Source organism: Sphaerodactylus townsendi, linkage group LG06 (genome assembly GCF_021028975.2).
Source record: "Sphaerodactylus townsendi isolate TG3544 linkage group LG06, MPM_Stown_v2.3, whole genome shotgun sequence".
In the NCBI taxonomy this organism is placed as follows: Eukaryota; Metazoa; Chordata; class Lepidosauria; order Squamata; family Sphaerodactylidae; genus Sphaerodactylus; species Sphaerodactylus townsendi.
In genome coordinates this window covers 94,142,783-94,169,001 of record NC_059430.1, presented here as the reverse complement: position 1 = coordinate 94,169,001, position 26,219 = coordinate 94,142,783, and the positions used below count along the sequence as shown (strand labels likewise).

At 44.3% G+C, this 26,219-nt stretch overlaps 1 protein-coding gene across 1 annotated transcript; it reads left to right on the top strand.

Moving 5' to 3' along the window:
- The first annotated feature begins 167 nt into the window (after nt 1-167).
- Nucleotides 168-26,219, top strand: SELENON (selenoprotein N). Its single transcript, XM_048502044.1, has 12 exons — nt 168-414; nt 5,526-5,643; nt 7,706-7,839; nt 8,810-9,022; nt 10,677-10,801; nt 11,957-12,094; nt 13,322-13,403; nt 15,993-16,181; nt 17,795-17,900; nt 18,739-18,851; nt 20,289-20,390; nt 25,291-26,219. Exons 1-12 carry the CDS (start codon nt 241-243, stop codon nt 25,459-25,461), a joined length of 1,665 nt encoding a protein of 554 aa, XP_048358001.1. The 5' UTR covers nt 168-240; the 3' UTR covers nt 25,462-26,219.

Sequence of the window (26,219 nt, the reverse complement as noted above, 5' to 3'; positions counted from 1 at the left end):
AGGAAGCCTGTGCGCGAAGCCAGCTTTTCTTAGGGATGCTCTAAGAGATCGATCCTCTGTAGTTTTACTCGGAGGAGTTGTAGGAACCCCTTCCGAGGAAGCGTGTAAACCAGAGAAGGAGGCCGGCCTTCCTTCCTTCCTTGGCCCAGCCCAGCGGCGTTGCCTGCCTCTCTGGCGCCTCCCCAGCCGCCTGGGCGAGAGCGAGAGGAAACGAGCGGCCGACTGGCCGAGGAAGGGGCGATGGGCCGCCTCGGAGGGAGCAGGCCGCCCGAGGCTCCGCGGCGGGGCGAAGGAGCCGAACGAGAAGGCGCCGCCGCCAGGCCTCGCCTTCCGCGCTTGGGCCTGGCTTTGGCGTTGCTGGCCGCGCTGCTGGCCGCCAAGTATTACCGGGACTGCGAGGCGGCCCGGCGGCAGGTAGAGAGGAAGAGGCTTGGGGGTGGGGAGGCGAGGGGTGCTTGCTTGGCCTCTGGGACTGGGCAGGGCGAGGTGGGCGGTGAGCGGCCCTTAGGTTGGACTTGGGGAGCTCGTGGAGATGGAGTAGGGTTGGAGGGAACTTGTGGGCCTGAAGCTCGGGTGAGTTTGGGGCAAGAGGGGGAATGGGAGAAGTTGGGTCCCGGGGGTTAAGGGGGCTGGGGGAATTAGGGGGCCAGAATGAACTGGGGAAGGTGAGAGGAAAGAGGAGATCTGCAGAAGTTGAGGACAAAGGAGAATTGCGGGGAGCTCGCCCTTTAAGCAGTACCTGCTTGCCCTTTGAGAAGCTGCAGCCGGTGAGCAAGAAATGCTTTACGGGGGGTGGGCGGTGGGGGGTGGTTCTGTCTGTTTCCAGTCTCGGGCTGGTCTGGGTTGGGGTCTTTTATTTATGCAATGAAATCAATGCAAATAGAGTTCGTGTAGCGCTTTGGAGAGTTTAGGTACCTTACTAGTGACAGGGAGATAACGGGGAAGCTGGAGCTGGCGATCTCCTTGCTTCTGGGGAGATATTGGCAAGCAGGTCATTTCGGGGTGGGAGTGGGGTGGGGAGGCGGTTCAAGCTGTTTTTAAATTCTCTTCCCGGGGTTTGTGTTTTCAGGATCGAAACGTAGTTGGTGTGGTGCTGAATGAGTTGCAAAGGAAAACAAAAAACAGTATGAGTATATGGGGATGTTAACGGGACTGGGCCAGATTTGGTGGTCTTGTTGTCCTTATGAATCATATAGTTGGAAGAGACCACAGGGTCATCAAGTCCAGCCCCCTGCCATGCAGGAACACACAGTCAGAGCACTCCGGACATATGTTCATACAAGCACCAGGTCATTACTGACTCATGGGGTGATGTTACATCGCAACATTTACTATGCTTATGAGGTGGTCTGACGTTGCCTTCCCCAGTCTTTTGTGCTATACTAGCAGCAGGCTGGGTATTTATTTTGCCAACCTTGGAAGAATGGAAAACCGAGTCAACCTTGAGCTGGCTACCTGAAACTGACTTGCGTCAGGATTGAACTCAGGTTGTGAGCAGAACTTTGACTGCAGTACCACTCTGCCACACAGAAGCTTTACCTAATGCGAATTCTTGGCTCTGTGTACCTGGCAAGGCAAGGTCCCCATCTCCTTCTTGGCTTCTGCCTCATCTGAACCCAAGCTTCAGGGCTGATGCCAGCTCTTTATCTGCCTGGTGCCATCTTGGATCTGCTCTACAAGGCTCTTTAGTGCTTTTTTCTGTCTCTAATTGACAAGAGTAAAGCTTTCCAGGCAGCGTTAAGCATCCTTTTGGGCTAGCAGGCGGCAGATGGAAAATAAGTGGGGTGAGGGGTGGGAGGACCGTTAACAGCATGCAGAACTGCTGCAGCTGGCATCACAGAAGGATAGAACCTCAGTCTTGTTCTTTTGATCTTTGTCCTGGATGGGGAGCGATGCTCTCCTGCTGTACATTGGAGAGGCCAGAGTGTAAAGAGTAATCCTGAGTGAGTGAGCCATCCTTCAGCTTTCTAGCATAGTAGTGAACTCCTTGGAGGACATTCTGTTCCCTTCTTGCTGTATTTATGGGATTGTCAAAGGTCTCCAAAAGGGACTGAACTGAGTAAGGATTTTTGAACCTCCTAACAGCTGTGAGCTCAGCTTGAAAGAATATAAACAGTGGGCCCTGTTCAGTAGGAACATCTGCTTCCTGAGCCCCATGGAAATGGATGTAGTAATAGGTGAGGCCAGCTACTATGAACATGTTTCATCCACCAATGGGCTTAAGAGGGCTGGAGTTTATCCACTGCTCTTGATATGGGGGTTTACCATAGAAATTCCTGGGTGGATTCTGTTCAATGTATCCTAAGCTTAGGGAGCTGGACTAGGGGAGGCCACGTCAGGCATTTGGGGGCTTTGGAAAGGGTGGGGGTTTTTTTGCTGTTCCTTATGCCTCTCTTATAGATACCATCATTACCTACCTCTTCTAACACTTTCCCCTCTCTCTGTTGCTACTCCCAGAAACCTGGTTTTTAAAACAACTGCAGATGACTCAAGGGGAACACCCATTATTTTTTCAGAATTCCAGAATTTCCAGAATTCAGTGCACAGAACTTGAGTGCTGTCAGTGCAGTAGCTGAAAAGTTTGGGTGTGGATGACACACCAGTGTTTACTCGTATTGGTGGTAACATCCATGCCTATAAGCATCTTAAGCGACCCTTCAGAGTATAAAACAATGAGATCAGACAAGCCCAATTTGTTTTGGGAAGAAAGTCCCAGTCGTCTTCCAGCCCAAATCAGACATGCTAATTAACATAGACCACCAGAACAATCTTGTGAATGATCTACAATGAAATGAAGAGAAACCATGCAAGAGCATTACTGAGCTTGTGCAGGAGCCCTTCCCAGTACATTGGTTTTCTATAAGATGTACTGGTCTTTCTCCTATGCTTCTCTCTTTCCAATGCCCCATAACCACCACCACCCTAAGGGATTGATTAGTTCGCCTGTCTGTTATTTGTTTATCCCACCCCTCTTCCAAGTGACTTGGAGCACCCTTCCCCATTTTCAGTAAATTTCCTTCTCCAAATCCTTTTCTTCCTCTGAATGGCATGAGACTTTGCAGTTCCTGTCCTTCTCATGGTTTCTTCACAATCCTTTTAACAGCTTGTCTTTTTGGATTGCTGTGGATTCAGACAACTGTGTTTTATTGCTGTGCAGTAATAGTCACCAATAATTTGGTGCCATCCAGTAATTGTCTCCAACTGTGTCTTTCCCAGTGGTGGTTCTAGATTGTCTGAAGGGTTTCACAATGTGCTGAAATCAGACTTTTCTTATTCACAGTGACAGTGTAGCTTTAATTTGTATTTGGGTATAATCAACATCCAACAAAATCCAAGGTCCTGGTTTTCTCAAGCGCTTGCAGCCCTATGTCCTGGTCTGTTCAGGGCTCAGATACTGAGCAAGTCAGATCCTTCAGATATTTAGGGGTTGTCTTCCAGCATAAGCCTGGCTGGGCTAAACATAGAGACAAGGCCCTGAAGGGTAACAAATGTGCTTCTGCTGCTGTTCTGACATTTTTTTACCCTCAATGGCAACAGATTCATTCTGGTGGTCCTGAAAGTATTTAACATGAAAGTGATTCAACATCTAATGTACGGGGTTCCTATATGGATCCATGCATGGAAATCCAAGCTTGAATGGTTGCAGTCTAGCTTCTTACATAAGGTCTTTGGAGTTCCTCACTGTGTCCCCTATGCTGTCCTTTGCCTTGAGGCAGGACAGCGTCTTCTGGAAACCAGGGCATGGGTCACCACTTTCAAATTTTGGGTGCATCTTTGTTTTCTTTCTGACTCTCACAGCCTGCTCCAGCTTGTGATGTGTGAACTCCAGACCTCTGACTGGTGGCTATTAATCGAGGCTAAGATTTCCTCCTTGGCCCTTTCATGGGATTCCTTGCTCATGCTCACTGCCAACGAGATTCATCATCAGTTAAAAAATAAACTATTCGAGCAGGAATACCAATACCTTTTGAGAAAGGCTCAGAGTTCCTGCTCACCCTTGTACTTCAGGATTATTCCCCATAAACTCTGTGTTGCCCATTATCTGGACCAACTTTCTAATCACAAACTCAGATGGGCATTTTCAAGAGCAAGATGCAATTCTTTTCCATCATCATTACTTCAAGGCCGGTTCTCAAACATCCTTTGGCATGATTGACACTGTTCTTTCTGTCCTTCTTACATTGACTCCCTTGAACACATCTTGCTCTTCTGCCCTAAGTACAAGAGCTTTAGGCCCAACTTCTCTGCCTTAACCCCGGTCGGGTTCTCAGACCTTTCTACCAATGCAAAAATGATTTTTTGATCAATAATCCTGAAGCTGAAATAACTGAAGCTGTAGCCAAATGTCTACTGCACGTTTTAGATTAGGTTCCCTTCATTTCTGTTCCCATCACTCACACTGTTCTATACTGGATTTACCCCTATTCTTTGTCCCTGTGTTGTATATGCCTAACAAAGGTCTCTAAATTCTAAATACTGTCATTTCTCAGAGAGCTGGTTTATAATCAACACTGAGAATTATATGTAACTGTAACCTTCATGGTTCATGCACTGGGTTGGTTATGTAAGTTATGCTATGGGAGTACAATAATTCTCCATGGTTCACTAGCCAGCCTTCAGTCAGTTGTCGACAGTTTTGCCAACTACCCGCAGGCCCTGGTAACTTGGAGAGAGATTTTGTGAGGTATCTTGGAGCTTTGGGTGTGATTCACATGACCACAATATTTTTTGAAAGATAAATTGTGTGTGAATAATTTGAATAGGCCTCCTTTTAATCAATAAAAATTCAAAACAAAGATGGATACAGAAGAGCACGTTTCAACTCTGTCTACACAGCAAGTCCAGCCCACAGTCAATTTGGCAGTGCAACCAAGTGGTCATAGAACTGCTTTGTAGAGGGAGTCAAATTGAATTGTTCATGATGCCATCCCGTTCACAGTGTGGCTGTTGATTGGCTGGAATCTTGTGACGAAGAAGCTCTAGTGAATAAAGCAGAACAATAAAGCCAACAGATACCAGCCAAAAAAAAAAAATCGCTGGAGGGAGTGTCCTGGGTTTTCTCAACATCCTTTCTTTTTTACATACTGGAACATATTTGTCCAGGTTGGTTTGGAGCAGCTCTGACAACAAAGGGGCAACGTGGCTTATTGGTACAGCCTGTGTTTTGCATGTAGAAGATCACAAGTTCTACCCCAGCATCTCTGGTTAACGGATCTTGGGTAACAAGAATTGGGAAAGCTCTTTTCCAGCACAGGACTTGAACAACACTAGTCAAAAATAGACAATACTGACCCATGATATAAGGCACGTTCACACAGCACATATGCATTCTTTGTTTTCTCAGTCTGCTTAATTCATTTGATGAAGTAGGTTCTTGTTTGCAAATGTGCATGTCAGGGAAACCCGATGACTTTTCAGGTGCTATAGCGGAATGAGTGTTCTTTGAGCCCTGCTTGTTTGGAATGTGATTTATTTCATTAACTTTCACTTACAAATCATTCTTCTTTGCCTTTTTTCCCAATTAGGAGATGGCTCTGAAATCTCTGGGGAATGAAGGCCTCTTTCTCTTCTCCTCCCTGGATACTAACAACGATTTGTACATCAGCCCTGAAGAGTTCAAGCCAATTGCAGAGAAACTCACTGGTAGTTATTTAACACTAAGCATAAAGACTTCTGAGTGTTTCTGAGCTGCTGTTCAGGGGTCTGTGGAGTGGGTAATGCCTCAATATCAGCCCAGAGAAGCTTTTGCTTCTCATTTTCAAAGGATGCTATCGTAGGGTCTCCTTTTCAGCATAGAGCCACCTGGTGGCTCCATGTGAAAATCCTTTATTGGGGCACACAGAAGCAAAGGATTTTGTGTTTGTGTGTGTGTGTGTGTGTGTGTGGGAGAGAGAGAGAGAGAGAGAGAGAGAGCCACCCGCAGTATGTGATGTCTCTTGCTTTAATTCTCTTTGCTCAACTCTAGGCTGATTTACCTGATGAGAGACCACTAAGCTTTCTGTGTTTTTTCAAAGGGCTTACCCTCCAGAAACAGCTCACACAATCTGCCTAAATCTGTGGCTCCTGTTTTCAGACTTGTGAAACCACAGGCCTTGCCTTTGTCAGGAGCTTAGTGGGGATTCAGAACAGCTGAATGCAAGAGATCCAGCTCTGTGCCAGTGTCATTCTGTACCAGATGCTGCCCAGATCTAAGTTGATGGCTCTGATCTCTAAAGTCTTCTCTTGCACGTGGAAATTAGAGGTTGCTTTTGCCTCCCAGTCACTTGCAGAGCTGCTTGGGCAGCACAGTCTGCATGCATGTGAGGATTTGGCCTGTGCTGCTTCTCTGCTGCCTTGCAGAGCAAATAATATTGATTGTGTCATGACGATCTGGCTTCTGGTCGGAAGTCTGGAGACATTTATTTCATTTACACCCCACCTTTCTCCCCAGAGCAGCTCCCATTTTATCCTCATGACAACCCTGGGAAGTAGGTTAGGCTGAGAGTGACTGAGGTCACACAAGAAGCTCACACAGCAGAATCAGGATTCAAACTTGGGCCTCCCAAATTGTAGTTTGACTCTTGTTCAACAGGGCCTGACACTGAGCAAAGATGGCTGCTGTGTGTGCATAGGATGACCAGTTCTGCCATGGTGGTTGGAAAGGATGGTCCTGTCTGTACTGTGCCACAGCTGGTGTTGGAGTAGATAAAGGAGATGCAAGTTCAAATCCATGTTATCAACTTGCGTGACCTTGGGCTAACCATAACTTCTCTACCTAACCTACTTCGTAGGACTGTCATATAATAAAGGGAAGGATGGAAGAACCATGCACATGACTCTTAACTCCCGAGAGGATGCTGGGGATAGAAATGCAATAAAGTGCTTGGCTGGTTTAAGCAGTTTAACAGAGCTGAGTCTGGTTCCCCAGGCTGGAATGTCTGGCCCTCACCCACCCCTGTTCAGAACAGTGCTTGCCAGTTAAGGACCACAGTGTGTGCTTTCAGACTGGTACAGGATGGTGGTAGTGGAGGAGGAATCAGCAGGGGTTTGGACAGAGGCTGGTAACGGCTGGTTGGCCACCAGTACTTGGACATCTCCCTCAACCTCCCTTAGAACATGTCATATAGCAGCACATTGAATGTTTCACAGGAACGCTGGACTCGCACGTACTGTTGCACAATCAGAGGGAGAGCACTTTCCGAACAATTAAGCTTCAATTAAAGAAGAGCAGGAGCCTGTAGCGTCAGTCTCCTGCTGCCCTCTGGAGCACAGAGGTAGATCTACACAGGTGGATGCCAGAGATGGTTTTAAAAAAACCTGAGCAATGTTTGCTACGAAGAGATTGTGCTGTTTGCCTTTGCTGTCGCCCGGTCCATAAGTGCTGCAGTCCGATTTTCTGCCTGCTTCTACCTGCTTTGTCACAACCGGTGTGGTTCCCATGGGCTGTGTTGTGACCTGGGTATACAAAGAAGCAGAGACCCTCTCTGCCACGATCCAGTCTGTTATCTGACCATGCCATATTGTTGTGTGAACGATCCCATAAAGCAGATTTTCCAAGAACTCCGACTCACTTTGGTGAGCTGAAATAGCTCAGGGAATGTTGCAGTTTGTGCAGTGCTGAACGTATGTCTGAAATATTATAGCTGGGGTGACAGGCAGAAGAGATGAAACAAAATCCTTTGACACCAAGTCTGGGTTAACATTCTGTGACGGGTGCTTTGTTCAGGTATTACTCCCGCCTCTGCCCTTGAGGAGGAAGAGGAGGTGCTGGATCCCGATGGAGAGGTGCTCTCTGTTGCTGCAAAATTCCAGCCTCTGCTAATGGAAACCATGACAAAGAGCAAGGACGGGTTCCTTGGAGTGAGTATTGCATTTAAGTGGGCTGCAAATCCAAACTGGTGGGTTAATCAACTGAAGTAGCAATTGACGAATCTACAGGTGACTGTTTTTATCAGTGGGGCTGTGAGTTAATGAGCATGGTTGGTGGTGGTGGTTGATTTTTTCCCCCTTTTAAGCCTGTTTTGGTTCATTTGTAATACCTTAATAGGGAAGGGAAATAGCACACATTCTACAGGGCTTCTACCAGTGGCTTGATCATAACAAAACTATGGCTAATTGATGTCTTAATTGACAAGCCACACTTGGGGTTCAACGAGCAAACCAAAATTGGAAGCCATGGCTTGTGCTGTTTGTGGGATTGCTGTGGTGTCTGAATTGACAATCCTCACTGAATGTTGGTCGTTCAAACTATGGAGTTCTTGGCACCATGGGAACAGGAGCATGGAGAAGATATGGTTTGTTCATATGTTTAGAAGCTTTTCCTATGGTTTGAACTCTGTATTGTATATAATGGCAAAACACCGTGGTTAGGCTTGACTTGAGCCTGTAGTTTTTGTTTCTTTAACTGCAAATTTTATCATCGTATGTTGTCTCTTATTATCTGCTGTTGCATATGTTTTATTTATTTAAATATGGTAAACAATCAAGTTTGTTAATATGCAGATATTAAATATAATCCATTTTTAAGTAAGCAGAACATTCTTAATAGTGATTTAGCATGTGGCCCGCAAGGTTTTTTACTCTGAGTACAAAGGGATAGATGTGATATACAGGCTTTGAAAATGACTGTGTGAATCGGCATGGTGGCTCTTAGATTTGGGACCTGGGCTTTAGGATAGCCTAACACTGAGTAATGAATGTTGAAGTCACAAGTACAGCAGCCGTCCCTTCCTGGAAAACTGGCTTCCATTGTCCAGTTGCTCACGGAACTATATCCCAGGCCTCAAACTACTGAATTAGTGTTTACTAATGATGGTTTCTGTGTTTGCAGATTTCTCACATTGCCCTTTCTGGACTTCGTAATTGGACCGCTCCGGCTTCCCCTACGAGCACAATGTTTGCCCAGCAGTTCAAGGCTTTCCTCCCACCAAAGAATAAACTGGAACTGGGTGATGCTTGGTGGATAATTCCCAGTGAACTAAACATCTTTACTGGATATCTTCCCAATAACCGTTTTTACCCTCCGGCACCTAAGGGTAAAGAGGTAAATCTCTCTGTTTATAATAAAAAGAAGCAATTACATAGTGTTATTAAAGAACAAGATATTATTTTATTTATTTAAGGTTTTTTTCCTGTTTTACTTTTCAGTTGGGACCCAAAGTGGCTTACAAAAATATTATTTATTTATGTATTAATTATTTAGATTTATTCTCCGCCCCTTTGCTACAATCTCAGGGTGGGTTACAATGAAAGCCACAATAAAATCCCATACAATAAAAACCAATCCTGAAACTGTAAGATCATCTAAACTCTAAAACTCCCACCCCAAAGAGGGAAGGGTGTACAAGACACCTTGAAGCCCCCCATCCCAGTCGCAGGAGGATCAGCCAAACACCTGGGTGAGGATGTTAGTGCTGCATATCTTCTGGAGACCTGAGAGCTGGGGGAGGGGGGTTGTATAAGGAGTGATAGCCTTCAGACATGTAACACCCCTACTCTGCATACAGCTGTTTTGCCACCCATTACTATACTGCCCTCTGCCCATGATCACTGAGAACCCTCCCTGTCACACCTCCCAACGCTCTCCCCTGGCCAACCATCACTCCCTAACTACCACTCGTATCCTTGGGAGTACAAAGTACCTGGCTCTCATGCAGGTATTTGGGGTTCCCTGGTGTTATTGGGAAATGGGGGACTAGAGCTGTCACTCAGCCCGTCACCCCCTCCCCAAGTCAATCTCCTGCTCTCACTTGGTTTCTGCACTCTCAGGCTCAGCAGCCAACCCAGGGAAGCCCATTCCAGTGGGATCAAGGAGAGGTCCACAAATTGCCTCCCACCCCTCCCCCCCAAAACATACCCTAACCTTACTTAAACTGAAACACAATAATTAAAAGAGAAAAAAAAGACAGCTCGGCTTTCCCCTGCCTCCAAATGGGCAACCCATTGGGCAGTGCCGTTTGGCCACTGCTGATATTAAAAAACAAGCAGTCACCTTGGGCTGATGTTTACCGGGTCAATCCAACTGGCCAAGGCTGTGGTCAAAGCTCTGGTGACACCAGGGTAAGAAATGCAGAGGTAGAGATCCATATAGCCTGGACGCTGCAAGCTGGCATCTATCTTTCCTCAGTTTCCACATCCTGCTGCAAGTTTGCACATGCTCTGCTTTGGGAAGTTACAACAGTTCTTCAGGGTCGGTTGGTATGGTTATTCCCAGTTTGAAACACTGGTTGGGGGTGGGGGGTCACATAAATGACACATAAGATGTGCAGAGTGCTTTGTAAATCCTGGACTGGTTTTTTGTTCAGGATCAGGAAGGGTCCTTTGCAGGGTGGGTAAAGAGTACCTGTCTTGCGTACGATATTTTGAGCACAGTGGGCTTTAAATCAGAGTCCAAGAGAAATACTGTCAAATCAATGCAGCTGTAGAGGAAAGCACAATGGGGAATGAGCAGATCAATTTCCAGGCCTTGACGGGAAATATTGGCTTTGGTGTCTTAAAGTCCAACAACACTTCTATTACTGTAAGAAATATTCAAGACGACCAGGCCTATAAATTATTGAAAGCAGCCAAGAAAACAGAGAAGATGACTCTTCTTAATCAGATCCAGGATGCTAATTATTGAACCTGGCCTTGGCAGGAATAGATTCCAGCTTTTATGTTCACTGATTGCCTCCAGTGCTGTGATCTTCTTTCCATAGATCATCATTCACAAGCTCCTGAGTATGTTCCATCCGCGGCCGTTTGTGAAAACCCGCTTTGCTCCTCAGGGGGCAGTCGCTTGCCTTTGGGCAGTGGCCGAGTTCTACTACAAGATAGCCTTCAGGTAAAATCTCATACTGGTGGGTAGAGAAGGAGGGTTTCTGTCAATGTGAAGTGCGGCAAATCTTTTTCTTTGTGAGAACTTTCTGTTGCCTTTCTCTAAAATTTTCTCAACAATGTTATCTAAAGCCGTAGTCAGAAATAAAACAAGTAAAGAACATTTCTCTCTATCACCACCATTCTGGGCAGTGCCAACCTGTGATCTGAGAGAACCAGGTATTCATAGTGTTGGAGAAGCTCAGGGGGTGACCTTGGACCGCTCACTCTCTCTTTTTGGCCTACTTTAAAAGGTGGTTGTTGTGAGGATAAAATGGAAGAGGGCACAAAGGTGTTTTAACTCCTCCAAAAGATTACCTTCATTTACATCGGCTTTGTTGTGATTGAGTCAGCTTCTTTCTATCTCCCAGGCTTAGAACATTACGCCAAGTGTCCAGCCATTATCCACCACTTAAGTGTGCAATACTTAAGTTAAGTGTCTTTCTTTTGCCTTCACTCTGGAAGACAAGAGTGTCCTTTGTCTTGGGAGATCAGGGCCACTTAGCATAACCTGAGGGCCCATTTCTCCCTGTAAGTGGTCCCCTCTCCCGGCACGCCATGTTCAGAATTTTTCTGGACGTCTCTTTGTCTGGTTAATGTAGTCCCCAACATGTTGTCATCTTGTTCTTCTTCTGGTGTCCAGCATGGGTTGCTGGACTCTGCTTGTTCGATCATTCTGCTCATGGGTCAGGTAATTATCACCTTTATTCCCCCCAACCCCTTAACTTTTCCAGATCTAATCCCTCAACATTTATCTAAATCCTAAATCTATGTGAATTCTCTTCTGCCTTGATTTATGTACAAAAACATTTATCATTTCTACTTTCTTAATAAAATTGTTAAACTTTTACTTAATTCCCTGTGGATTTCTTGTGGAGACCCATATTTGTGGATTGGCAACAAAGATCCCAAAGTTACTTAACCTCTCATTAAAGCATGGGTCTGCCCTTCACTAATTATACACTCTAAAAGGGGCAGACCCCAGCATTTTGAATAACACTGTCATCCATGTTTAAGGATAAAAAAGCATTAATTGGAACTATCAGCCACATGTTGAAGCCTTGCGCTTAGCTCCATTGCCTTTATTAGGAAGCCTCTTGGCTGATTCCTGTCTTTTGCCCAGGATCCATGCAGAATTCCAGCTTAACGAGCCTCCGGATTTCCCTTTCTGGTTTTCTCCTGCCCAGTTCACTGGCTACATTGTCCTCTCCAAAGACGCTTCCCATGTTCGGGAATTCAAGCTGGCTGTTCCTAACAACAGGTAAGGGTGAGCTGCAATCAACTAGCCAGAGCAAGGGTGTGTGTTTGGATGTTGGAGCTGAAAATATATCCCCCCAAAATTCCTTATCAGTATTTTTTGGATATTGAAATATGGGTCCTGCAAAATCTTGGGAATGTGTGTAATTAAGTGGGAATATTGGAAGCTAGTGTTTTTAGGCTCCTTGGGCCCCTCCCCGCCCCCGCTTTGGATTTCTGCATCTCCCTGGGCTTGATATTGGCTTGTCAGGCTGCTTTAGGTAAGATTCTGTGAGTTTCAAGTGTTTTTGTTGTTTCTTAAAGGTTTGTTTTAGCTGAGTTGGTTTGTTGGCAGCAGAAGGCCATTGCTTTCAAATCCTGCATGTGAGCTCCCAAAGGCATCTGGTGGGCCACTGCGAGTATCAGGGTGCTGGACTAAATGGACTCTGGTCTGATCCAGCAGGCTCTTTCTTATGTTCTTTTGTGTTGATGTCCCCTTTTGGGGTGGATTCTTTTCTTTCACATTGAGGTTCTTGCGGTTTGCACAGATTGATATTCTCACATTTTACATAGGTCTAAATTCTTGTGTTTTACATAAGTTCAGATTCTCCCATTTTTATGTTAGTTAGGCTTAGCAATAGCTTTTAATAACATTCCTGTGGCAGGGAGAGTCTCAGGTTTTAATCTTTTTCTCGTCATTTTTCATTCATAGGAAACAGTGGAGGTTGGCTGGGGGTACCTTGTTCAGGGGGCTGTAGAATTGGGTTCCTTGTCCAATTGACTTGAAATCTGGGGGGGTTATTTAAAGAACAGACATCAGTAACTTCCCTGCAATTTTGATGCTAGTACCTTTAACATCCCTCCACCCCTAACCTCCCAGAAAAAAAATCCATAGGAAATAATGGAGCAGAAAAATATTGGAAACACCCCCCTTTTAAAAAAACCAGATCCTGGGAATACCAATATTGTTTGGCACCAGTATGTCCAGATCTGAAAGAAAAAAACAATTTTTTTGCTGGACACCTCTAGGCCGGAGTTGAACAGACAAAGTCTCAATTTAAGCAACATATGAAAGCATGATAGGTTGATTTGGCTTGTCTAGCGTAAGTCCAGAATCTGAGTTTGTTTGCTTCCAGAATAAAATTGGGCCTGCTTATACTTCACTTTGAAGCAGTCTTAAAGCTCCGTGTTTCAGTGTAAACAGCTTGTGCTGAATAGTTGTTTTTCATGGTACTGGGTTTTTTGCCCCTAGATCTCTCAACGTAGACATGGAATGGCTGTACGGGGCCCGAGAGAGCAGCAACATGGAGGTGGATATAGGATACCTTCCTCAGGTCTGTAACAAGGGACTCATTCAGAGATGTGAAACCTCTGGAAATTTTGAAGCCATGGAAGAAAGAAGTGGTGTTTTGGGGAACAACAAAATAGAAATAAGGAGGATTGAAATATACAGTATTTCCTATTAAACTTATTTCACTGATTTAACAAAATAACAGGCATCATTTATACCTCACGTAGCATATAACATTATAATTTTAAATTATGGCAATATGCCAAAATAGTACAAATGTTTTCATTTTCTGTAAGAAGTTTTAATACTCTGTTTTAATTATTTTCCATGTGTTGTGATTTTTAAAAATTATATATTTTTTTGTAAACTGACTCCAGGTTCCTTGGAGGGACGGCATATTTGTCTAAATAATAAATAAGATAAATTGCTTGTACTGGTATAAACTGGTGCACTGTACACTACATTTATCTTAATATTTGCTATCTGAGAGGTTGGGAAAGTGGAAAGTAGAAAACAAGCAGAAAAGTGTATTGCTTGAAACTCTCATGCTGTCACAACAGGCAGGACTACAGGCATATTTGGATGTTACGTTGTTCAAGACCTCAGTATAAGAGCGGGGGTGGGGTTGAAAAGAAAGGATGTTAAGTTAAACATTTTGGCACTGAGAATGCTGAACTCTTTAATAATGTACTACCATTAAACACATCAGTTTTTTGCTGTCAAGTTACAGCTGAATTAATTACTACCAAAACTTACATTTAAACAAAACAAACTTTTAAATTCTGTATTTGTTTACAATATTAATAGGAATTATAATTGCTTGATGCTGCAGATTGTCTTATAATATTTTCATACGAATGCATTTTGAGTAAGTCTTCATTTTTTGTATCACTCATTCCTAGAAGAGGGAAAGGGTTTTTTTCCAGTTCCACCCCAAATTTCATAATTTTTCAATGTTTAACACTAGAAAAGGCTGAGGACCTTTTCCTGCTTACATTTTGAGATAGCAAACCTCATTTTAAGTGGGGTTTTTTTTTCATTCTAAAAGTGAAAATATTTAACAGGAGTAGCCTAGAGAGAGGGCTGCAGTTAAATGAGAGTGCTATTAATATAGGTTAAGCACCATGGTGGTTATGTTTTTATTAGACCTCGTAACAGCAATAGAAGAGAAACTAGAAAGTACTGAAAAACTATTGTATTTGCTTTAATTTTTTTTTGGCTTGAACTTGACTTCATTTAACTTGATTTTGGGAGAACAAGACTGGATTCTGTCCGCCAGGCAATATTTCTTTCTTTCTTTTTTTTGGTGCAACTACTTAACATAATATGAATTAAAAATAAAATAAAATGCAGAGCAGCATTTCCCAACCTTTTTAAAGTTACGCCTCCCTCTCTTTCAATTTTGTGCTATGCTCCCGCCCCCAGTAGGAAAAATACACTTGAAACTACAGGCACTCTAAAGCAAAGCAAAACATTTGAAAGGAAGAATTGCATTTAATGCCGTGAGGAATGATAGCATTCAGGTAATATCGCACTTGGAACTAGATATGCCAAACAAATAAAGTTCTTTTTTTGCACTTGGAATTAGACATGCCAAACAAATGCACTTCTTTCCTGACTGCCACTTTTCGCACTGCAGCTTTCTGTGTCTTTCCCAATTTAGATGCAACAGGAAAGATCCTTAGGATTTATTGTTCTGAACATTGCAGGAGCAGGGAGGAATGCTGTGTGGCATTATTTGAAAATTAAAATTAATTTTGTCTCCATAACTTGTAAAGAAGTGTGCAACATCCTTGGAGATGCTTGGTGACACACTGGGGTGTTGTAAAACTAGGGTTGGGAAACTCTTCTTAGAAGCATCAAGGTGTACAGGATGCTGGCTTTTTAGCACTTAAATAAAACAGATAGCAGCAACCGTGAAGGTCAAACCAGTACCTTTAATTGAACCCCACAATTAATGCTATTTATTTAATGGTATTTAACAAAAACACGGGAAAGTACTATCTGCCGAGCCAGATCATTGGTCTTTCAAGATCCTTACCGTGCGTTCTGACTGGCAGTGGCTCAGCAGGGCTTCAGGTGGAAGTCTTTTGTGTTACCCTCCACCTGAACCTTTTAATTGCAATTCTAGGGATTTAACTTTGGACATTCTGTGTATAAAGTCGGTGCTCTATTGCTTAGCCACATCCTCTCCAGGGAGGTACAGCCCCCCCCCCCCCATCCCATCCTTACAATTAAGCAGCAGATCAGAGCTTAAAACCCAGTCTATGTTTGTGTCTATCATTTGTATCTACTGTCTAGTCAGTTGGGGAGCCATAGAAGTAGGCTTGATGTGCTTTCCCACATTTGTTATGGTCTGTTGCGATCTTGTCTTGCTGGATCCAGCACCGGCGTCCTAGGAGAAGGCGAGGCCATTTGGCAGCAACCTGTATGGAAATCCCCTGTAGCAGTTTTTGTTTATTTTGTCTCCCATATTATTCAACTATAAAGGGGTATCCTACGAAATTGTTTAGCAGAAGATTCAAGGCAGACAAAAGAAAGCAGTGCTTCGCACAAAATGGCTGTTACATTCTAGAGACGAGTGCATTTTCTTAGGAGTGTTTAAATAGTTTATCTTCTTGTTGTCTTGTAGATGGAGCTGGAGTCTTTGGGACCATCCATCCCTTCTGTGATCCATGATGAAAATGGGAATGTAATTAACAGCAGAGACCCCAAAGGGGAACCAATTCAGTTCATATTTGAAGAGATCACTTGGCTGCAAGAAATAACTTGGGAAGAGGCAGCCCGCAAGCTAGAAGTTTCTATGTATCCATTTAAGAAAGTACGGGAACCTTCCCAGGGTTGTTGGTTTTTTTGCGGGGAGGCGGGGTTAAGTGCATAGAGTTGGATCCTATGAACAGCATACCTTCCCCTGCCAGGAACCTTTTGTGTCTAGGCAGGCTCCTTGGAAAGCACAGTTCTTAGTGGAATGGGTTCTCAGGATGCAGCCTGGGTGGCTGAATTATTCTATTAGTGCCTCAGTATGTAATATCTGAGCCTTCTGATTTTATTTGGAAATTGCAGAAGTGACCGTGTTCCAAGACTCGGCATTCCTTAAATTAAGTACCTAGTCTGTCTTTTTGATATGTTGATTCAGAGGTTGCATGAGGCCACCCTGGAAATTTGCGACCGAGGCCAGATCTCCTGTGCACAGCTAGAGCCTTGAGAGCCCTGTCATCCATCCTGCCGCTATCATGATTCCCTAGTTCTATTTTTCAGAAGAGACAAGCACTAGAGGTGTTTCTAAGAGCGTTCTCGGGGCAAAGCATGCTGCAGTCTCAGGACAGCACTTTTCTTATCAGCAGGAAACATTCCAGCCGCGTGTGGCTCAGCGTCTGGAAACAAAAGAGTGAATTTGCAGCACGAGTTGTTGAGAGAAATTAACATTCCTCTGTGGTGGCTGGCAGTGTCACTCCTATTTAATCTATCAGTTGGGGAGGGGAGCAGAAGCCTGTGGGAAAATGATGCCATTTGGATGAAATTGTTGAGAGCCATAGATGGCTTTGAAAGGGGATTAGTTAGATTCATAAAAGAGAAATAGTCCATTCATGGCTATTCACCGTGGTAACAATGGGCACCTCCACATGCAGTGATAGTAAACCTCTGAATACCAATACTTTTTGGGAGGTGGGTGGGCGGGGGTTGCCATGAAGTCACAGCTGAGTTATGGGAAACCCCATGCGGTTTTCAAGGCAAGAGACGTTCAGATGTGGTTTGCCATTGCCTGCCTTTGTGTCATGACTTTGGACTTCCTTAGTGGCCTCCCATCCAAATACTATCCAGGGCCATCCCTGCTTAGCTTTTAAGATCTGGTGAGATCTACCTGATGAGGACTATCCAATACTAGTACTGGTATTAACAGGCAACATCAGAGGAAGGCCTTTGCCTTTATGCCCTGGTTGTTGGCCTTCCAGTATGCTCGATTGCTGGCCTGATCCAGTAGACATTGACAGACTTCTCTTCCTCAATTCTCCTCTGAAGTCATCTAAGCTAATGGCCACAACTGCCTCTGTGTTCTATGGCTCTAGTTAAGCCAAACATTTTTGTAAGGTGCCTTGGCTTATAACCCCCCGTGGGTTCTGTTTTACTTTCTAAAACTGGCTAACTAGCCATTTTAAAAAATGATGATTCCAGCGAATTTAAAACTGTATCACTAGAAAGTAACCCTCCAGTTTGCTCAGATTGTGCAGAACACAGTAAACTCTTTGGTTAATGTGTATATGTAATATTCATATAATATGTGCACTCATGTCTTCCCATACTGTTACATGCCCTGGGAAGCAAAGGTCTATCAGGAACTGCTTGCCATGTGTACGGATACTCCTTGTACCAACTAGTTGCAATTTTAGCAGAAACATATGACACAATTTCTGCCCCCTGTTGTTCTGCTTTCAGGTTTCCTACCTCCCTTTTACTCAGGCTTTTGAAAGAGCGAAATCTGAGAGTAAACTGGTGCACTCCATATTGTTGTGGGGAGCACTGGACGATCAGTCCTGCTGAGGTGAGAGTCTCCTGTGTTGTGTTTCACACATTGGTACATTTTCGGTGGTAGGAAGTGCCATCACATTGCAGCTGATTTATAGTGACCCCTCATGGGGTTTTCAAAGCATGAGACAAATAGAGATGGTTTGCCACTGCCTATCTCTGCATAGCAACGCGAGGCTGCCTTGGTGGTCTCCCATCTAGGTACTAACCAGGGCCTACCCTGCCTGGCTTCCACGATCTGACAAGATCAGGCTAGCCTGGGCCATCCAGGCTATATTTAGGGGGCATTGAGAACCAAAGCAGAGTGCTGCTAGATCAGGTCAAAAGCATTTTAAAGGGGAAAAAATACTTGAATCTCCCCTATCTGTTAGAATGTTAATTATAAAGCAGAAAACTGAGTGGAAGATGAAGGATTTAAATCTCTAAAGCTACACTCCTCTGAGCAAGTTGTTATGAGCCCTGAAGTACATTCAGTGAACCAGGGTTCCTTCATCCTGCTTGTCATTTTTGAAGTCCTCAGTACACTTTTTTTCTGTGCCTACTGTCTTCTACATCTGTAGACTCTAGCTGAGAGTTTATGTAGTAGATTTTTCTGCTAGTGGCCAACCTATGGTGCTCCAGATGTTCATGGATTACAATTCCCATCAGCCCCTGCCAGCATGGCCAATGATGGAAATTGTAGTCCACGAACATCTGGAGCACCACAGGTGGCCACCCCTATGCTAGGCACTTATCACACAAAAGGAACATGCAGAATGACACTATCAAGAAAGCATCACACATCTGCTCTGAAATTGTTGCAGGGATAAGTTTGTCCTGATCTTGCCCTCATATTTCTTTCTCTCTCTGGCCAGGTTCAGGGCGAACTCTCCGGGAGACTGTCCTGGAAAGTTCGCCCATCCTTGCTTTGCTGAATGAGAGTTTCATCAGTTCCTGGTCACTGGTGAAGGAGCTAGAAGACTTGCAGGTAAACATTTGATTCATGTGCAGGGATAGTAAAAAATGCTACTTGGACTCAGACATTAAAACAAATTAAAAGTGGCAAAACCATTAAGTCTCTGGCAACTCCTCTACCAGGGTCCTTTTTAGAAGAAGAATGTGCCATCAAGCTGCAGCCAACTCATGGCAACCCATCCCATGGGTGTTTGAGACTTGAGATGAACAGAGGTGGTTTGCCATTTTCTTCCTCTGTGTTAGTAACCCCAGTCCTCCTTGATAATCTCCCATCCAAGTACTGACTGAAACCTACCCTGTTTAGCTCCCAGCCCTGAAGAGTTCAGCCCAAATTGGTCTAACTGGGCTTGTATCCTTTCTAGATGCAATGAAAAAGGGGAGTGTAGCTTTGGAACAGATGCTGTTGATTAAAGAACATCCAGTTAAATAATTGGGTAAATTTTATATCACCAAGAGTGCTGCATGAACATCTTCTGTAAAATATAGAAAAATGTGTGAGAGCACATAATACATCGAAGTTACCACATCTTGTTAAAGGAAAAGTTACCTTCTAACAGTTTTTCAAAATCCCTTACAGTAATCCACTGAACTCAGTAGCCTCAAAAACCCTAGCATCTTCTCCAATTAAAATGGACTCCTACCAGTTAATCAACTTCATAGTATTAATTTCCTAAATAAGATGTGCAGCATTTAGGAAGGGTCAAATTGTATTTCTTTTGTTCTGGTCAAGATGCAGTTCAGCAGACAAACCAGGAGTCATGAGACTGCCTTATTATTTTGAGAATTACTTGACTTTTATGACTGGGATCATAATTGATCCCAGAGGAGTATTAAAAATATGATTCCCCCCCCACCCACCCCCCACCCCCATTTAACCTGCTCTGCTTTATACCATCCTGGTGTCTCTTGCCGAAATAGTCGGTGAGCTGTTCTGTATTGTTTCAACCCACTCATTGTATCCTTTATATGTGTGTGAAGGTGATTGTTTCATTAAAAGGGCCACATGAATGAAACTCTGCACATATAAGATATTGTGGGGTTTAAATGATCCCAGTGTGGTGAAAGCCCACGTTTGATAGCACAGCATTTATTTTATATTGATATACTATTGATATTGAGATGAGGACAGAGTTTATAATGTATAGTATTTTTTTAAATAATCATACATGCTAGAGATGTTGAATTAAAGGAAGCATTTCATTTGTCAGGAGATTGTGAAAACCCTTCGAATTAGCATGGGAGTTTTCACAGACCTCAGTTATTGTCCTTGTACCCCAAATAATTTTTTTTAATACTGATGTAATTTTGTACATTTTTACACTGAAGTAATTGTCAAATTCATCAAGTACAAACAAACTTGACTTATTTGATTCCTGTTTAAAACAAACGCCGTTTAGTTATGTTTTTAAAGCCAGCATAAGAGTTAAAAACATGCTTTCATTTTCCATAGGCCAAGAAAGAGAACAAGCTCAACAGCAAACTTGCAGAACTGCACCTTGAAAAGTATAGTTTCCCCGTGGAAATAATGATCTGCTTGCCCAATGGCACTGTGGTATGACCTAGTTCCATTTTAGCACCTTGGTTCTGTCTGTCCTTCTCTCTTTCTTTTAAAATGTGCTTTATTTTAAAAAGAATTTATATCCATAAACTTAGGATATGTGTGTGTAAGTGCCACCAAGTCACTTCCAACATATGGCAACCCTATGAATTGGTGTTCTCCAAAATGTCCTCTCATTAACAGCCTACCTCAGGTCTTGGAAACTGAGGGCCATCTCATTTTGGGTCTTCCTCTTTTTCTGCTCCCTTCAACTTTTCGTTGCATCATTGTCTTTTCCAGTGACTCTTCTCTTCTCATTGTGTGATCAAAGTATGACAGCCTCAGTCAGAGTTGTAGCAAGGGGGGAAAGCGCCCGGTGCACCGGTGTGTCCTCCGCCCCCCGTCCCACCATGCCATGCCCCAGTATGCCCCTGCCACACCCTGGAACACCACGCCCCAGGAACACTCTTGCCACACCCCCACAGGGGCGTGCCCCCCCCCCCCGTGTGTCATGCCCTTGCCCCCTTGGAGCTACGCTTCTGGCCTCAGTTTAGTCATTTCACCTTCTAGGCAGTGGTGGGATCCAAAATTTTTAGTAACAGGTTCCCATGGTGGTGGGATTCAAACTATGGCGTAGCACCAATGGGGCTGGGTGGGGCACGACAGGGGCGTGGCAGGGCATTCCTGGGCAGGGCTGTGGCAAGGACACAGCCGCTGCGCTGGTCCTTGGGCAGGAAATGAATGCACGCAGGCGCAGGCTGCCACGCACACCGGTGCACCTCCTGCTAGACTTCTTCAAGTTCTGCGCGCTACTGCTGAGAGGAGAGGCGTAACTAAGGCAAAAATCATGTGGCAAAATCACCAATTAGTAACCCCCTCTCGGCACACACAAATAATTAGTAACCTACTCTCGGGAACCTGTGAGAACCTGCTGGATCCCACCTCTGCTTCTAGGGACAGTTCAGGCTTGATTTGATGTAGAACTCACTGATTTGGGGTGGGGGTTGGTGGTCCAAGATGTCTGTAGCACTCTGCTCCAACAGTATATTTCAAAAGCATCTACTTTCTGCCTGTCAGTTTTCTTCATTGTCCAGCTGTCGCACTCATAGAAAATAATAGGGAACATTGACATTAATCTTGATTGCCAGTGCCACAACCTGACACATATTTTCTGTCTCCTTCATGACTGCCCTTCCCAGTCTCAATCTCCTTCTGATTTCTTAGTTGCATTCTCCCTTTTGGTTGATGGTGGAGCCAAGGAATTAAAAGTTTTCAGCTTAGGACATACCGGAAAGTAAATATTATTACCTTAGCTCCAATGGTGTTCCTGCCTAGGGACAGGGGGTACGCTATGTCCCCGGGCGCCCCCCATTTGGTCACGTGGGGGGGCCCCATCATTTCAGGGTCGTTTGTGTGTTTTTAAATTTTTTAAGTGTTTTTTCACGTTCCGGCCTGCAGGGGGCGCATTTTTAGGCTAGCGGCACCATGATTTCAGGGTACCATTCAGAGGCTGTCCTGATGATATCATCCAAATTTGGTGATGTTTGGTTCAGGGGCAACAAAGTTATGGACGCCCAAATGGAATGCCCCCATCCCCATTGTTTTCAATGGGAGCTAACCTGAGATGGGGGCTACCCATTTGAGGGACCATAACTTTGGTCCCCCTGAACATAATTTCACCAAACCTGGGTGGAATCATAAGAATAGTTAACAGATGATACCCTGAAAATTTTGTGTCACTAGCTTTAAAAATACACCTCTTCCAGGCACCCCAAGAAATTTGCCCAAGATTCTTTGTTTTGCAGTGACTTTGCTCCATTGTAGCCAATGGGGAATTTCTGAGTGTGTAGGCAGGCTGCACATTTTTGAAGATAGAGGCACCAGACTTTCAGGGTGGCTCCAGGAGGGCCTCCTGGTAATATCATCCAGGTTTGGAGACCTTTGCTTCTGGGGGTTCAATTTTATGGGCCCCCAAAAGGCTTACATGAAAGCCTGTGGGCTGAGTTCTCTCAGAACTCTCTCAACTCCCCCCCCCCCCACCATTCCAGAAGCAAAGCTCACCAAGCTTGGATGCTATTACTCAAGGCCTCTTGGAGCCACCTTGAAAGTCTGGTGCCTCTATCTTCAAAAATGTGCAGCCTGCCTACACACTCAGAAATTCCCCATTGGCTACAATGGAGCAAAGTCACTGCAAAACAAAGAATCTTGGGCAAATTTCTTGGGGTGCCTGGAAGAGGTGTATTTTTAAAGCTAGTGACACAAAATTTTCAGGGTATCATCTGTTAACTATTCTTATGATTCCACCCAGGTTTGGTGAAATTATGTTCAGGGGGACCAAAGTTATGGTCCCTCAAATGGGTAGCCCCCATCTCAGGTTAGCTCCCATTGAAAACAATGGGGATGGGGGCATTCCATTTGGGCGTCCATAACTTTGTTGCCCCTGAACCAAACATCGCCAAACTCGGGTGGTATCATCAGGGCAGTCTCTGGATGATGCCCTGCAATCATGGTACCTCTAGCTTTAAAAATATGCTCCCTGCAGGCCGAAAAAGCACCAAAAATGCCCCCCCCCAACCCTTGCATTTGCATTTGTTCATATTTGGGCAGACATAATCGGACAATTTTTGTCCAATTGTGCCCAAATTTGCCCAGATTCCACCCGAATCTGCTATTTGTTTCATCTGAATCTCCAACCTTCAAAAGTGATGCTATTTCAGGTTGGGGGAGAATCCACCCCCAAACAGCATCACTTTCAATTTTGTTTTAACCGGGGACCCCAGATTCTCCCTTTAAGGTAGATTTAAAAGAAGAATCTGAACTCCCTAGTTTAAACACCATTGAAAGTGATGCTGTTTGGGGGTGGATTCCACCGGAGGTGTTTTAGGAGAGATGATGCTGACATTTGTTCGGTAAATGTTTTGCTGGGGGTGATTTGTGAGAGATTTACATGCTTAATACCCACTTGCATGCTTAATACCCACCGGCTTGGTGTTGTTTCTCAGGCTAACAACCTACCTCATAGGGTTGTTGTGATTAGGAAATTAGGAAAAGAGTTGGTGGGGAGAGAGCCATGTATGTTTTTGATGGGAGTGGGAGGTGTTTTGTGAGCTGGTACAAAAATAATTGTTTGTTCATGGTGGGGGAGGGTGGCCGCCCATACGCCGGGCGGGGGGGGCGCCAAACTCAGGTTTTGTCCCCGGGCGCCAGTTTGCCTAGGTATGCCCCTGCTTAGCTCTATATGGTGGCAGATAAATAGCTGTACATACTGTATATACTCATGTATAAGTTGAATTTTTCAGCACATTTTTAATGCTGAAAAAGCTCCCCTCGACTTATATGCGGGTCATTAAAATAATTGTGTTTTTATTTTTCCGGCCAGCAGGGGGCGCAGTTTTTATTATAGCGGCATCAAAATTTCAGGGTACCCTCAGAAGACTCTCCTGATGATACCAGCCAAGTTTGGTAAAGTTTGGTTCAGGGGGTCCAAAGTTATGGACCACCAAAGGAGGTGCCCCCATTCCCCATTGTTTTCAATGGGAGCTATTAGTAGATGGGGCTACCCTTTTGAGGGTCCATAACTTTGGACCCTCTGAACCAAACTTCACCAAACCTGGCTGGTCTCATCAGGAGAGTCTCTTTATGATACCAGCCAGGTTTGGTGAAGTTTGGGTCAGGGGATCCAAAGTTACTGACCCCCAAAAGGGGTCCCCCATCCCCATTGTTTACAATGGAAGCTAATAGTAGATTTTCTATTTCTGATAATATCACTCTTAAAATCTAAGTTGGGTTACATTTGGACATACAGATGATGATGAGGGATCCAGTTTTGAAGGATTTTAACTCTTGTGTTTTAGCTTGGTTGCTGGTTGAGCTAAGGTTTTTGTACTTTTAAAGTTATTGTTGATACCATATTGTTCTTGTTGACCCTCTTTTCCACTTACAGAGCCAGTTTACTGTTTTTCTTTGAAATAAATATTCAAAAACATTTAACCTACTGATGCCTCAATTGATGTAATTTTATTGGCATCTATTTTTATTTTTGAAATTTACCAGCAGCTGCTGCATTTCCCACCCTCGACTTATACGCGAGTCAATAAGTTTTCCCAGTTTTTTGTGGTAAAATTAGGTGCCTCGACTTATATGCGGGTCGACTTATACACGAGTATATACGGTAATTTCATTTTCTTCTTTACATGCGGATTTGTATTTGTGCATTATAACATGCATGACAATATTTGGGTACAAGTATCCTCTGGAATTGAAGCCATTATTGGTTTTCAGGATGCCACCAAGTTCGTTACTGATTAAACCGAATTATCAGATTGTTAACTTAATATAAGAGTATTTGATAATAAATTATTAGTAGCAGCTGATATAATATGGACTGGACATTAGAATAATTCCCCTCTGGGCAAATTTACAAACAAAACTCATCATACAAAATTGAGAAGAAACTCTCTAGTCTCATTCTTGAAGAAATGGATTCTTATTCACAAGTTATTAGAATGTGTATCCAGACTGCATCACAATAGAACTATTTCCTCCCTCTTTTATTGATTGGAAATTTCTGCTTGGATCCCAATTGCCTTCTTCTTATATAGTTGCAGAAGGAATTAAGCATCTGATGTACACTTTTCTTTCTTGGCTCAAAAAGCCATCTCATTGTGCTAAGCAAAGCAGCTGCAGCTTAGCATTATGGCCTGTGAGCACCCTAGGCCAAGAAAGAAAAGCACTGTCTTCCTTCCTCATTAGCAGTCTTATTTCAGAATGCCCATAGTCATTTAATCTGGCATCTGCTGCCTTTTCCTTTTAGGGGGGAACAGCTGCTGCCAGATTGAAATGGTAGAGCCTTCTTTGGGGAAAAGAATCTGCATGTGGGACGCTCTTGTTTTCCTAAACGTCCCTCATTTTACAGGTACACCACATCAATGCCAACCACTTCCTGGATATTACTTCTATGAAGCCTGAAGAAGTCGAGAGCAGCATCTTCAGTTTCTCTGCCAGTTTTGAAGATCCCTCGACAGCAACCTACCTCCAGTTCCTGAAGGAAGGCCTTCAGAAAGCAAAACCACTCCTGCAGACCTAACAAGAAGGCTACTGTGGTTCACCAAAGATACAAGAGGTCTTGTCTCCTGACACTCCTCTTACTCTGTACTTTCTAGTGGAGTTCTGTTCTTGAATGAGAAGGCTCTGGAGTGTCCCTTTGGAAAATACGGAACAATAACAATTATAGTTGCACACATTCTTCTTTTGAAGGAGTATTTTTGAAGGAACTGAAGTTGCCAGGGTCCTATTGATGAGTTGGTGGGACTTACGTGAAGTGAGCGCTCAAGATGCTTGCGCTAGAAAATTAACTACAGTGCAGCACAGAGGAGAAGATGGGACAGGTTTCCGAACCAGGGCGTGAGTGAAAAGTTGGATCTCAGACAGAGACTGAACCATCACATTAGTAAAAAGTCTAAGCATGGCTGTGCTGATTTATGAATCACGTGCCATCTTCTTGCAGCACCTGGAGCAGGGGCAAAGGTACAGATTTTTTATGGGGTGGGTTTGGGGGCAGAGCCATGCCCCACCCGCCCCTGGGGCAGGGCTGCGCCTCCCCAAGCCCCGCCCTCAGTGCTTATAAAAGCAGCTCTCCGAGGCCAGGGATGACAGACTCCCCTACCCTGCCTCCGCCCTTCCCCCCCCCCCCAAGCTGGACTCCCAGCCAGCAGCCATCAGTCTTTTCTGCACTCCTCTCCGGGCAGAGGCATATCTGGGGAAAATGGAGCCCGGTGCAAAATCTGAGTTTAGCGCGCCTCCGCCCCGCCATGGGCGGCCACTGTGATGCTGGAATCCACCCCC